At 41.3% G+C, this 15,304-nt stretch overlaps 1 protein-coding gene across 5 annotated transcripts in view; it reads left to right on the forward strand.

Annotated features, from left to right (window-relative positions):
* The window catches only part of LOC115017394 (RNA-binding protein Musashi homolog 2-like), a 224,785-nt gene that overhangs the window by 54,854 nt on the left and 154,627 nt on the right, over nucleotides 1-15,304 (forward strand). For all 5 annotated transcript variants that reach the window (XM_029445784.1, XM_029445782.1, XM_029445786.1 and 2 more), the window contains exon 6: nucleotides 11,532-11,624. In XM_029445784.1, coding sequence (XP_029301644.1) covers nucleotides 11,532-11,624 — 93 coding nt within the window. The remainder of the gene's footprint in view (nucleotides 1-11,531; nucleotides 11,625-15,304) is intronic.

Genomic DNA, 15,304 nt, shown 5'->3' on the forward strand with positions numbered 1-15,304 from the left:
CAGTAACAATGTGATTTCCTCTCCATCAGGAGAGCAGGCTGTGCCTCTTACTGTGTCCATCACCCCTTTGACAGTGCTGTCACACCAACTGAGCTCACCTCAACTTATTTGTATTTTTCTTTGTATGCATTTATTTTTAGAGAATCTATCAAGATCTTCTATCCTCGTTGATTGTCAGGCAGGTCACTGAGGATGGCAGCACAACGCTACAGTGAGGAGTCTTTGGTGAAGAAGCTGAATGAAGTGTTGGAAGGTTGCTTCTCACTGAGCTGTAGAAAGACAGACGAGAAGGGAGAAGAAGCAGAGGTGTAGGGGGAAGAGGAGGAGGATGTGAATGAAGAAGAGGAGAATTGGGCATTAGCGGTCACCTACATTGGATTACTGTTCAATCAGAGGTTGTTGATGAACACTATTGAGTCTCTTGCACCATCTCATTTGTTATGAGGCTTCTCCAGCTCGTCTCTTTGTCCATGTGCTTATTGTTCGGCTTCGTCCATCCAACCTACAGCAGCTCAGCAGTCACCACCTCAAGTCCTCTCAGTTAATGTGTCTCCCATCGGTTACAGGTTGTCTTCTCGGAAACAAATGTTTCTGGAATGGCAATACTGTTTAGATGGAAAACGAAATGATTGGCCATTCAAACACTCAACGGCCCGGTGGAGTGTCCCTGTAAACAAACACACGTTTCCAGTCTTACTCACCATCATGAAGGTCTAACTAATGTATCAAGTGCATTTCCTTCCTCATAAAACATTTGCAAACCTGAATTTTCTTTTATATTTTGAATCCAGTATTGTACATATTCATAATAACTAGCTCATAGTCTTCTTCTTCCCTGTCTCTGCTGGCACATAGCAGCATAGTTTGGCTTTTTACAGCCAGCTGTTGATCAGTGGAACAGTGCAACACCATTGGTAGGACTGTGTGTTGCATCACTAGCATGCACAGATGACCCCAGCAGGGGCGACACAGGTCTGACCTTGACACCAGAGTTTCCTGCTCACATGTTTCCACAGCAGAAGACTTGTCGTTTACATTCAAGAACTTATGGAAAGTCATTACACTGACATTATAAGTATGAAACTTCAGTCATGAGATAACAAGTATGGGATATGGAGGGCAATCGGAACTCCTGTCTCTTTAAGAATAAGTCAAAGGTCATCAACCATATCTGATGGGGAAATTGGTGCATTTGTAGTTAAATAAATGAACAGTGCATGCCCTTCACTCCAATGAAAGTGTTACTAAAAGTTACTTTATCATTCTTCAAGAATAATTAGACTTCCTGGTCAAATTTAAATTAAAACGAGTTCTTAATAACTCTACTGTGTGGGAAGAGTGCTTTTTCTTTTCATCTACAGACATAAAACTTTATCCAGCAGCTTCTGCGCTGCAGATGAGTATTATCAGAGCCAACCTGATGAGGAACACTGATAAATCCCTCACTGCTCCCAGAATTCAATATCTCAGAAAAAAAGGACGCTTCAAGCCCAGATCATGCTTTCTCATTTCCCTAACTGGCAACTCTGGGAAAGAGACTTTAGCTGCAATTGGCTAAGTGAGTAAAGCAGCAGGATACGTAGCAGGAAGAATGAGAAAACAGTCACTTTAAAAATGTATATGGCCTCAAGCATAATAGTGTAAGTCATTTGTTAAGTGCTTATAACTTCATTGCAAATGTTTCTGAGAATTCCCTCTAAGCAGACGATTAATTAGAATATTCATTTTTTAAAATAGCTTTGAGGATCAGTTTCTCAATTTTTTATTTTTGTTAAAATATCTCTTTCTTTCTTAACGTTAGAAACAGGGCCTGGTTGCGCTTAGTTTCCATGGGCTGCAAGCCAACAATGAGGTGCATGGTCTGTGTGGCTCTTATCAATCCTCATCACTGTACAATCAGCTGCTGAGTGGTGGTGGTGGTGCATGAAACCCAGCATGTCAGTTATAACTCAGTGTATCTCCTCTGAGCGTTGAGATCTAAGAGATGCCATGTTGTAGTTGTACGACAAGGATGCAGCCGTGCAGAACTCACCGGGGTTTAATGTATCAAGAGGATGGAGAGAAGGCCATTTGAGTCTTGTGCTTAGGAGGTCTGTGTTTATAGAACATCAAACTCAACACAGCATTAAACATTACACAGGCAGATGTCCTTTAACATCTGTTTGCGTGTCGATATGACTCATTAGACCTGTCAATGTGAAATACGGGAAAGAAAGTGCAACTTTAACGATTGTGTTGCAAAGGTTCCAACAGCACCAGAACAGCTGTGGCTATTTATAGCGTCTTTACCACCACTTACATGCATGCCTTAAGGACATAAAAACTTGGATGTCTAGCAACTTTTTGATGTTAAACACAGACAAAACTGAAGTTATTATACTTGGCCCTAAACGCCTCCGAAACGCATTTTCTAATGACATAGAAGCTCTGGATGGCATTAATTTGGCCTCCAGCACCACTGTAAGGAATCTTGGCGTCATCTTTGATCAAGATCTGTCGTTTAACTCCCACATAAAACAAATCTCAAGGACTGCCTTCTTTCATCTACGTAACATTGCAAAAATAAGACACATCCTGTCTCAAAATGATGCAGAAAAACTAGTCCATGCATTTGTTACTTCAAGGCTGGATTACTGCAACTCATTGTTATCAGGTTGTCCCAAAAAGTTGCTTAAGACACTTCAGTTGATCCAAAATACAGCGGCACGTGTATTGACAAGAATAAGGAAACGGGATCATATTACTCCTGTATTAGCTGCTCTGCACTGGCTCCCGGTAAAATACAGAATAGAATTCAAAATCCTTCTCCTGACTTACAAATCAATTAATGGTCAGGCTCCAGCATATCTTAAAGATCTCATAGTACCTTATAAACCAACTAGAGCATTACGCTCCCAGACTGCAGGGTTACTTGTGGTTCCTAGAGTCTCTAAGAGTACAATGGGAGCCAGAGCCTTCAGCTATCAAGCTCCTCTCCAGTGGAACCAGCTTCCAGTTTGTGTTCGGGAGGCAGACACCCTCTCCATATTTAAGAGTAGGCTAAAGACTTTCCTTTTTGATAAAGCTTATAGTTAGGGCTGGCTCAGGTTAGCCTTGGATCAGCCCCTAGTTATGCTGCTATAGGCTTAGACTGCCGGGGGACACCTCCCTGCTCTCTTCCTTCTCTTCCTCTCTCCTCCCCTCCCTCTCTCTTCTTCTCCCTCTCTATCTGTATGCATTTATGTAAATGTTGTTACTAACTCACCATCCGGGGCATCATCCCTGGAGTGTTTGTCTCTCATATGGCAGGTTGCCACTGATAAAGTTTACGTCAGGATCATGAATCGTGGCTGCGCCTGCTGCCCTGGTCCTGCTGGACACTGGAAAGCCTTATTGACATTTTCCTGGATTCATCCATACTTTCTATTTCTTTTTTTCCAACACAACATCATTTCTGTCAAATGTTGTATTTGTACTATGTTGTTTATCCTGTACACACGACATCTATTGCACGTCTGTCCGTCCTGGGAGAGGGATCCCTCCTCAGTTGCTCTCCCTGAGGTTTCTTCCATTTTTCCCCTTTAATTTTGGGGTTTCTTTTAGGAAGTTTTTCCTTGTGCGATGCGAGGGTCTAAGGACAGAGGGTGTCGTAACCTGTACAGTCTGTAAAGCACACTGAGGCAAATGTATAATTTGTGATATTGGGCTATACAAATACATTTGATTTGATTTGATTTACATGTACCGTAGTTCATCATCACATGACTGTATCTGTCGTCATTATTAAACGTCGTACCGATGAATGATAAATGATGAATTTATAGTGCTTAAATTGAAACTGAATTTACAAATTGCTTCAAAATTCAAGACAAAATCAAAAGATCATTAACAGATCGCTTGTATGTCATTAAAAAGTATTTTTGAAATTTTAAATTAAGTTTATAAATGTCCATTTAATTACAATTTTACAGATTTTTATCATTATATATTTCAATTGATTGACCGTTGAAATTGGTAAACAACCTAAAGAAACCCTGATCTCACCTTCAATTGTATGTCCAACTTATCATTTCCCGCGCAGATGTCTCAGCACTTCAGTGTTTTTGTTATGGAGAAGTTTGACATTGTTCCTCATGTATTAGTGTTTAGAGACAGGGAGTGGAAGAAGAGAAGCTTGTGTTCGGACCTACATCAGCGCTGTATCAAAGAAACCAGCTCTCCTTCATTTCAATGCACATTGAGTCCATTTAGCCATGCTGCAATGCAAATGAATGTCATGGAGCATGGCACTGTGCTAGCCAATCAAATATGCACAAGGGTCCATTCCTGCTGCTTTGGTTCTGTTTGTGCACAGAAACTATTCGGTCAAAGCAGGGGAAGCCTTGTCTCTCTCCCTCTCTCTCTACGTGTCCTGTCTCCTCTCTATTTGATCCTCTTTAATGCCCCATACTTTGAAAAGACTGTACGTAGAAGACGGGAGGTGAACAACTCATCCACACCTGTCTCCTCCCTAAGAGGTTGTGAAGCGCTACATATACGTCATGCTACGGGTGAAATGATGAGGTGGACGTAACATTTAGGTGAGATAAAGTTTTACCCTTAGAGTAAAGATTAGTTTATTTAGGTTGTTTGCCAAGAGAAGACTGTGTGCCTGAAGAGCAGCTCAGCAGGAGACACGTCAACACATACTGTATGTTCTTTGGCATCTTCATCAAAGATCACTATTCCTCTTCATTCCATGTGTCCGTCCTCTGCTCCGGTTGACCTGTGCAGGAAACGTGAATGACTGTTTGTCACATGTAAAGCCATGTCTTTGGCCCCGTAGTCTTTTTACCGCTCTGTTGCATGTTTGAGAGGGCGGATGCTGAAGTTTTCTCTGCTGTTTCAGGTGGTGTACTGATTCGACATACCCATAACCCTAACCCATAATTTAACTAACTTACTTTTGCTTGCAAAGTGACTTGAGTGCTTTTGACTATCATCGTGATCTTTGAGTCCGCTTGCACACAGCAGACTGAACAGCTTTGTTATTGTAACCGTTTATTTGGCAGAGCATGGGGTGGATTTCCGCAATTTGTTGTTTCTAAAGAGCTTTGTCTTCTACCCCATTTCACTCCGCTGTCTCTCACACACATTTGATTTATTTACATCGATGGCCTACGTCCCTCTTCACCTTCTTCAGCTTAGGGAGAACAAATGTGCGTTTGTTTTAATGCAATGGATATCTTTGCACATACATTGCAGATTTGTTGTCACATACAAATGAGGCCTGAATTGAGGTCAAGATCGTATTTCAAATTTAACGTACAGCTCTATTACTCATTTTTATGGAGAAGGGTTGTTGTCCTTATGGCTTTTTATGGCGTTTTTGGCCTTGTTGTTGAAAGTTCCTGTGCAAATAAGTGTTACTTGCCCTATGATGATTGTGAACATTCTTAAGCATTTGAAGTGTTTGTAATTCCAAGAGTTTCCGCCTGTCTTGTGTAACCCTCTGGCTGACAAGAAAATAGAGAATAATAATTGATGAGCTCAGAAACGGTGTGTTGGAGAGATTCAGGCCTGACCTCCGGGAGAGTTTAGGTTGTTTTGTTGCTGGATGAAGCATACATTGATAAGCATCCTTGTATTGGAGAGACTCATCTAATGAACAATCTTAATTAGATCTCCCTCACTGCCTGCATGAAGAAGGATATGAAAGACTTGCCACTCCTTTTACTTATTACCAGCCCTGTCCCTCCCCAGGCTGCAGCTCACACCAGTCACATATCCTGTTACTGCCAGCTGACAACACAACTTCCCAACCATCTAAAAAGGAAGACGCCACAGCGAGTGAAAAATCAGTTTTCAATAACATGAGAATTAAGGATTTTATTCACTTTGGAAAAGTCAGTGAAAAGAGTTCATTATTAAAAAACATTTACACACAAAGAAATGTGTTTGAGAACAGATAAACAGTATATGTGTTCTGAATGGAGAGGGTATGTACCTCTGTGGTAAAGGGTCAGTCTGTTGTATTCAGGGTTGTTTGTAGCCTGAATGTTGTTCAGCTAGTTTCTATAGTGCGTCTGCCACCTTCAGTCAGCACATAGTCCAGTTGGTCCGCTGTGCTTTGCTGTCTGACAGTAGATACATTGTGGACAGAATCTCTCAATGTCTTTACAGCAGAAATGGACCGAAGGGTACAATCATGGAACTTCATGTTAAAATACAGGAAGGCCAAAATGAGATTAGGACACCAAAAACACCCCATTACAAGTCAGTCCACTGCACAATGCACAACGACACATATCAGTAGTGATGATTGTGACAGTTGGATTTCTGAAACATGTCCAGGTTATTATCCAGGGACAGGAAGTGGAGGAGGTGGTATGAACCCCACCATCCTTGATGCCATGACCAGTAGACTCAACAAGCTGGTAGAGCTCTGTGGTGGGGCTGGAACTGGCCTGGTCTCAGTGGTGGAGAGGAAGATGAAGGATAACCCCTCTCATCCTCTGCGATGACTTGTGGCAGATGTGCAGCTCATTCAGCCACCAGCTCATCCCACCCAGCTGCAAAGCAGAGCGCTTCAGGCTCATTCATACTTACTGCCATCACAGCAGTGGAGACCACAGGCAGTGACTCGGACCAGCCAGCGCTGCACATATTGCACACCAAATACATATATTTATTATATTGTATAATGTATTATTCTATATAAAGTTGTACAATTCACTAATAGCCGACTCCAGAGCGGAGACTGAGCAGTTTTGAGAGGAGTTAATGGAAACATAAGTGTGCTGCTCTTTGGGCCCTACAGATGGAAGATCCCGGATCTGTTATACGCAGAAGTTACACTTTTTTAGCTTCATGCCACATTCAGCAACTTACATAGGAATGAAGGCCCCGCCTCCAACACTGTATCCAGTTGTCTTTATTTCTCTATATCTAACCCTGTATGACCTTAGAGCTGTAATGATGTTATGATGAGTCATGACTTCAGCCACCCTTGGCCCTTGATTTGGGTTCTGTTCAGCTCATGTTCCACATTCCAGTGTAACCCATGGAATAACGACATTGTCTGCTTCATTTAACTGTATGGTTGTGTAGTGGATTTTGAATCCTGAACCTGCAGATAAACAATGATCTGCAAACAAAAACATTTCAAAGTTTCTCCTGAGTAAATCAGCATTTTAGTCCAGAAGATGCTGCAGTGAGACATGGAAAACATCAAACCAGAGTCTTTTCTCTCCAGAGATTTCTTCTTGTGTTAATGGAAATGTCAGTTAACATTTCATCCCCTGTGGTTGTATTCTCTTCATTCATTAGTATTCCATCGTCTTACTCTCCTCTTCTGCTCTCCACGCTGAGAGGCTGCCTTTATGCTTTGACTCAGCCGTTTGCCATACATGTGCCACATCTCTGGAGACCTGTGCATTATCACTGGGGGACAGATAACCATAACGTGGTCTGGAGGTGGCTGGGCTCAGCCCGCCTCTCTGCTCAATGACAAACCACCCTTTCTTCCACTGCCTGATGCTCTGTGGAAATGGCCCACCTGTTCCCCTCCTATTGTAGTCAGCCTTTTATCAGCACTTCACAGCCTGAACAGCCAGCATTTGAGGTGTGAGTGTTTGTGGGTGGACGGGTGGGTGGGGGAGCATCTTTCATGGACAGCAATGACAGCTGACATTCTAAAAGAAGCATGGGAAGACATAAGCACAGGAGACATGGGGATGGAGTCGGAGAGGGAAGAATGATGGAGTTCGGCCATAATGGAAGTTGACTGAGGCCAAAACGGCAGCATCAGCAGGAGGAGTACTAACCCCTCCCCCACCTCCTCTCCTCACCTGATCTCCTGTTTTACCTTTAGAGCTCGTCGTCTCAGCAGAAAAAAACAAAAACACCTTCTCTCCATCACTGCTCGATGCTGTGTGCTTTTCTTATATCTTCACCTGCCTCCTGGGAACACCTTTTATATTCATAGACCCACTGTGGGAATGCACCGATGTCTGCTTGTGGCAACAGTTTTTCAGTGTCTTCAGAGCAACAAGTAGCATAGTAGACGGGGTTAAAATATCCAAAGATACCAAATCAGCCTGATCTTTAAGAACTATGATACACAAGGCATCTAGTCTAGTTTCCATTAAATGGAATGGTAAAGCTTTAAAAAACAAGGTGCCTCAGCTTTAAATATTTCTGTTGCCATCTTGCATGGAACGGTTTGCTCTAAACAATTGAGAGGAAATTTAAAGACCAAAATGAATAACGTCAAACAGTCGAGCTGGAGCTTTTTGGTGCAGTCAGGAGCATTTGAACAAGTCGGCCAAACTAAACTTCTGAAATGGCTTGTTTGTCTTTACCGTTGTGTTTTCTACAGGCAGAACATCACCATCTGTCAGTGCCTTTCAAAATGTTCTATTGAAAATGACAGATTATTAATATAAATCTTTCCTGATCTGCAGCGGCTATGGTAAAGGTTTGGTTAAGTTTATGCACAGAAACGACTTGCTTCGGGTTAGAAAATGATCATGTCCATGGTTGAAGAATCCAAAGCTTAGTGTTGATGGGAGACGGGAAAGGAACAGCCACAGTCAGAATGTACACATGTTGTAAGCATCAGACTTCTGAAGACTTCAAAATAAAAGCCTCTTTTGTTTCAGCCTCACTCAGTGTTCAGGTGTGCTTTCATTAACAGGCATTGCATCTAAAGCAGATGTCAGTCAAAAGAAACACATTGTCATTAAGTTTGAAGTGAAACATGAATTTGTCACTGGCTGCTAAGAAATGACTTTATTTTTTAAGAACTCATTATATGCTAAGACTGAGAACTAGATAAGAAACTTCATGACTCTTAATCCTCACATTGCACACTTTTTTATTTCTTTATGCCTTTTTTATGTCTTAAGTAAACTGCATGTTACATATGCTGTAGCTTTTGTGCCTACAATAAAGTTTTGGAATCTTGAATCTTGAATTTGAGCTGGCATCCTCAGCCGTGGTAGCTCAGCAACCCTCCCCCTGTACTACCAGGCAGCCGCTCACTGTCACTGGCACTACTTGCATGGACCTTTACAGCAGCTTCAGCGACGTCATCCCAACCTGCTCTGAGAGGATCTAGCACATGTTGTTAAACCCCATGCTAAATCTGCTCAGGGAATGTAATTGAAATATACCAATGACTTTTAAAGATACAGTACTAAGTCATGTGTTGGTCAATCCCCAGTTTATGATTCTCAACATTCGAGACTCAGCTAAGCATCTACAGCATGAACAGTAAATCCCTCACAATTGTATTTCTATAATTCAGATTTATTGTAAGTAAATATACAGGACCAGTCAAAATTTTGGAACGAGAAGGTGTGTCCACACTTTTGACTGGTACTGCATATGAAAATGAAAAAGGACAGATCATTTAAAAAAAGGTAAAGTCAGTATCAACACATCTGTAATGATCATCTGAGTCAGCAGTAATGTCAATTGCAGTTAATTTTTGCAAATATGTTTTTGTAATCATGTGCATACACGCACATTTATATACAAAGGGCTGCACAGTGTAGCTGAATATATTGTTTACATATATGCTACTGCAGTAAATACATCTTGAAAGAGATGTAATGCCGCCTGGATAACATTTTTAATGAAAGTATCTCATTTGGAAAATGTTCAAATGGAACATATCAGTACGTTTCTATGCCAACAACTATGACAACCTCTACATTACTTATGGCCAAGAACAATACATTTCCTTGACTGGAAACAATTATGCCAATGAAAATAACATTTATTAATATATAGGAGACAGAGCAACAGGAAATCTGGCGACTGATGATGCAATAATACCTGTTTACCTCACCACTTAAGGAGGCAGGGCTTCAATGGGAAAATAACATTTCCCAGCATGTTTTAGTGGAAGTTTATTAGTAAGTTCAGCAAATACAATCCAGACATCATGTTTCTTTTGAACTTAAAATTGTACCATGGAGGCAAGCTGTAGGGCTGCTGAGGGCAGTCTTACTAGGATTAAGGCTATACGTGGAGTACATAAGTATGGGTGATGAGAAAGAGCTTTTACTTTGTTACTTATCAGATGTTAGTCCATTATTATATTCCAGTCTCGCAGCAGGTCAGAGAGAGAGTGTGCAGGACAGAAGTAGAAGAGAAACAACCCTCCTGCTCACTGACAGTCCCTGTGCTGGTAATTACATCAAGGTTGTAAAAGGCTTCCCATATATTTGTCCCATGGTGACTGTGAGACACTAGTCAGCCTGATGCAATATGGAGAACTTTAATTCATTTCCTCACCTTCCTCACACACTACTAACTCTCCAGTTGGGTATTTATTGTAGCTTCAGTCATAATAGTAGTGATGGCTCTTCTCATCATTAAGATGAATGGTGTCTGGCTCCAACACTGGTATTAGCCACCAAATGAGCTAATAGTGTTTCTCAGCAGTGAAATATGACTGCCCTTAATGCCCTGCACAAGCAAAGACAGACAGTGGACTAGAAGAGCTGTGTTCTCTACTTCCTACTGTCCTCACCACACAGCTCAGGTGTACTTTGCTGTGACCTCTGACCATCACTCTGTCAGCCCTGATCACATGATGTGTCAACAGTTGTTATTCCAGTGGAGCAGCCAGTTATTGATGTTCCCTCTTCGACTGTCCTTTTAAAAAACAGGTGAAGGAAACCTCTGCAGAATGGATTAAAACGGGTTGAGTGGATATTAACATGTCATTTTCCTAAATGCAGTGTTTTCTCTTCAATTGGTGTAAGAGTTGTTTCAAAGCAACTCACACTGACATGGAAACAACAAATATTCTAAATGATACGACTGCCATCTTTAAAATGTTTTAATAAAGATGCCAATATCATACCGAATGATACCTTTCTTTTCTTAGCATCATCACATTTTTCTACATCTTTTTTTTCATTTGACAATGAAAGACACTCATGTCTTGATGATGTTGTCTTAAAGCGAACACAACATAGACAGCAGTTCAATCAGTAGCACATAGCGCACATTCCCGGGTACAGCTCTGGGGAGTGAATGTGATGGAAATGCTGTTTTTGTTGAGTGTTCCTGAGCGTTGATGCTGACAAATAGGACATTGTATTGTCTGACAGTGGGAGCTGCTGGTGGAGACTTCACAGAGGATCATTACATTGCATCTCAATAAGCTCTGTACGTCGTCCTGTGCTCCTTCCACATCAGGCTGGAGAACAGGTTCATGTCTTTCTCAATGACAGATAAATCTTGAAAGCAGTGTTTAAATGATGTGATCAGTGATGTGAGCGCAGTCACATATTCTTATTTATATCAACTGGCCACTTGCTTGGTGCCGCCGCCATGTCAAGTGTCTGCAACTGGCAAAGATTTGGCTTTTGTTTGTGGAATCCTGCTTCATGCACTCTCTTTCACGCATACGCACACACACACACACACACACACACACACACACACACACACACACACACACACACACACGTTTAATAGTCTTTATCTTGTTGTGTGAAATGTTGCTAACCTCCGTCATTCTCTTTCTCTCTGTGTCTCTTCCTCTCTTCCAGATGGTCACAAGAACAAAGAAAATATTTGTTGGAGGATTATCAGCCAACACAGTAATTGAAGATGTGAAGCAATATTTTGAACAGTTTGGCAAGGTAGGACCATTTGGAGTGTTTTCTCGTGCGTGCTGCTCTGTGTTTGTGTGTGAGGGCTTGTGAGGTGTGTCTTTTGAAGGTTCAAAGCAGGTTGAGTTTACTGCTGCTGTGTGAGTTCTGAGGTGCTGCTTCTGAGAGTGGACCTGGACAGCAGTCTGATGACATGTGTGTAGCCTGCCCACATAACAGTAGTGTCATACAGAGTCACATGAGGAGAAGACGCAAATCAGTTTCATCTCTGTGCAGAGAGAGGGCCAAGACTTGTTCAGTTTAGCCTAGCACAAAGACTGGCAGCAGAGAGAAACTGCTAGCCTAGCTCCACCCCCCAAAACATCCCACATATTCAGTGTGTGTGTGTGTGTGTGTGTGTGTCTGTGTGTGTGTGTGTGTGTGTCTGTGTGTGTGTGTGCGCCTTGGTTCCCTGGGTACCTGAAGGCAGATTTAAGTGAGAGTGAGAGCAATGGCGAATAATTTCACCTTGGTGATCAGACGAGACGCCATTTCCTCCTCCTGGGCCAAACGCTGAGTCACCTTAATTGAGATGGCAGCTGCTCAAGCCTTTTAATTATTTATTTATTTATTTAGTTTGCTAATTTATTCCTAGATGCTGAGCTAATCAGTTCTAGGTTAAACTAGGGCCAGTCACTGTGGCAGAACATTAAAGTAGCTAAGTCAGTTCCAACTGAATGATTCAGCATAGCAGTGATGCAACCTATTTAGTCTAAGACAACTTTAAAATCCTCTATTATAGATGGACTGTTTCAAAATGTGTTATTTTAGCTTTGCAGGTGCTTTTCATTTTTATTTTCAATCTATCTGTTTCTAAAGAGCACAGTATTCTCCTCATTCTGCAGGTATTGATCCCAGGCCAAATACATGTTTAGTACGTCCTTTCCAAACACACACAACAGTATTGTTAGATTGATCTATATTTTCTTTCGCCATTCTTTGTTGACTTTCATCCGCTCTGTACACTTTATGTGGTCATTGCTAGCTGAGATTTTGTGATCAATGAGCAGAAACCTTTTACCAGCATACAGTCCTGATGAAACCAGACCAGAGAGAGTGGACTTGACATGTGAGCTTAAAGTAAGATTCCTATCCAGGCCGTTAGATTAGTGATTACTGAAGTGTAGGCCAATAGGCTGGGGGGAGTGTTGTCCACAACCTGCTTTAACTTCTCATCACTTTGCCATCAGCGCCGTTAATAAATGTTTGAAAGCATTTAGCCCGATCTACTGACTTTGACAGTGGTCAGATACCAGTTAAAAAATATAACTTTGTTAATAATGATGGAATTTGTATTTCCCAGGATTATGATATGTTATATAATATGCGGGTTACACTGTGTCTGTTCACCTCAGATTGTAGGATGGGGAAACTCATTTAATTAGTGTCCATGAAATGCTCATTCAAATCTAACATTACTTCCTGGCAGTTAATTCGATTATTTCACTCCAGATTCAGAAAAGTATTGAATGATGTAATTAATCTGAATAGAATGCAATTGGATTGGAACTCTGTTCATTTATAATGAATCATGTGATAGCCGATTAAGTATGAAACTGATGCTTGCGGGGCTAAATTACTACACACTTGTACATCCATGGTAACATTGACTTTAAAGCTGAATAACCTTCTTGTTGTACTTTCATCTGTTGCAGAGGGTGAAAACAGACTGTCATCCATTAATATGTACTTTAATTGTGAGCTAATCTTTGCCACTGCAGTAATGGCAGTATCCCTAAAGAACCCATCACGTGAATCATCCTATGGATTCATCTCTAACTCTGCACAGCCTTCATTAGGTGAAGGAAAAAGACTTCTAGCATACACTATATCTGCTCTTCCTGCTTTTCAACTGTGAAATACCTTTTGGACAGACCAGTATAAACTCCAAATAACAGCAGTATATGAAATTGTTTAAATGAGGTTGAAATACTCAAGTGGCTCAGTTTCTCTCTGTGGAAATGAGATGGAACAAATCAGAGAAGGTCAGTGAGGGATGAAAGAGGAGACACAACTGCTCTCCAGTCCACAGGATTAATGCTGTCATGAGACCACCTACATTTCTAAGTATGTCTTCAATGCACATAAGAGTTCTCACTGTTTTGCGTTATTTTTAAAAGTTCCAGTGCTATTGACTGATGGTGAATTTTGCAGTGAAGGTTAAACATACATTTCTCTCAGGATTTGGCAAACAATGGTTAGTTTTGCACAGGTTTTCATGAGAATTGGTTTAAGGATAAGAACGGTGTGCAGAATGGAGCTTAAGTGAAATAAATAAATCAATCAAAGGAAGGGCAAAGTTATTGTGCTTGTTGTCTCGATCAACTTTCAAGGCTGCTGTAAATCATACAAGAAATTAACTGTGGTAACTTTTGTGATAATGGGTAAATTAACTGCATTTATAGAAACAAGGATCAAAACGTCAACTGCAGTTAATGGACAACCCTCTGAACCTCCTGAGACACTGCTCCCTTTATGATTAATGCCAAAACCATGGTCCAAAACCATTAAATTTGACCATTACAAGTATATCTGTACTATATATGTGGTTAAGGTTTGGTTAGGTTTCAGCACAAAGTCTGCTCTTTTAGAGTTAGGGGAAATGTGTGCATCAAAATAACTACTTTATTAATGTTAGGAAACCTTTGTTGCCATGGTTTTAATAATATGTACTTTGATTAATGTTAGGGAACAATTGCCGTCATGGTTACAAGAAACAGCTTTGACTGTTGGTAGGGAGCAGGAAATGAACAGTGATCTTTCATGTCGAAGTCACACTCCTTGTTGACCCATCCATCCATGCTGACCTCTGTAACAATGACACATTCCATGGTAAACAAGAGTTATAATCCACACAGCTGCTGAAGGTCCTTGTCAGGTGACCATGAACATAGGTCGTGTTTAGTCATTTGAACAAACAGCTAATGCTTACATTTTTTGGAGGACTGCCTCACTGGCATTAAGAGTTGGATGACAGTGAGTGATATGGGCCTCTCAGCTTCCAATTGTAATCAATCCACGTGATATTTCTCACTATACTTTTTATTAGAGCGTTAAATACAGCAAGCAGACATTTTGTCTGTGCCCCACAGTTCCAAATCACAAGCAAGGGCTCTAAAAAACTGTATTTGTCTCAAGAGCGGAAGATGTCAATGCATGATGTAGCCATGTGGAACAATGTAGAGCTCCTTAAGAATAGGCTACTTGGCCAGAAAATTGTTATGTGAAAGCTAACTGCTTCAGTGCCTCTTGTCTCCTGATATCACCTTTGGCAAGTCTGCAGGACCCTCCAGGCCAAACCATAACAGCTTGCTCTCAGTTTCTGCTCCTGCATAGCCATGTACCCACAATCTGCATACCTTTGTGGTTCTCTGATGCAAGGTAATACAAGGTTAAAATATCTTATTTGACTTGTTTAGAGCACTGGAAGATCTGTCTCCCTCTCAGCTGCCGGCTAAATGACGTGTTAGGCTGGTTTGTGCTGCAGCCTACAGACAGCCCCCCAGCTACTGGAGCTGCTTTTCAGCTCTGATGTCAGTCACTTTACTACTGCTGAAGAAGCTCTTACAACACGCGCACATGAAAGCCAACAGAAGCATTTGCCACTATGAGTAAAGGCAGTCAGAGTGGAACGGGTTAGAACAAGACAAACAGTTTAATTTTCAGTTGTT

Source organism: Cottoperca gobio, chromosome 13 (assembly GCF_900634415.1).
Source record: "Cottoperca gobio chromosome 13, fCotGob3.1, whole genome shotgun sequence".
NCBI classification, from domain to species: Eukaryota; Metazoa; Chordata; class Actinopteri; order Perciformes; family Bovichtidae; genus Cottoperca; species Cottoperca gobio.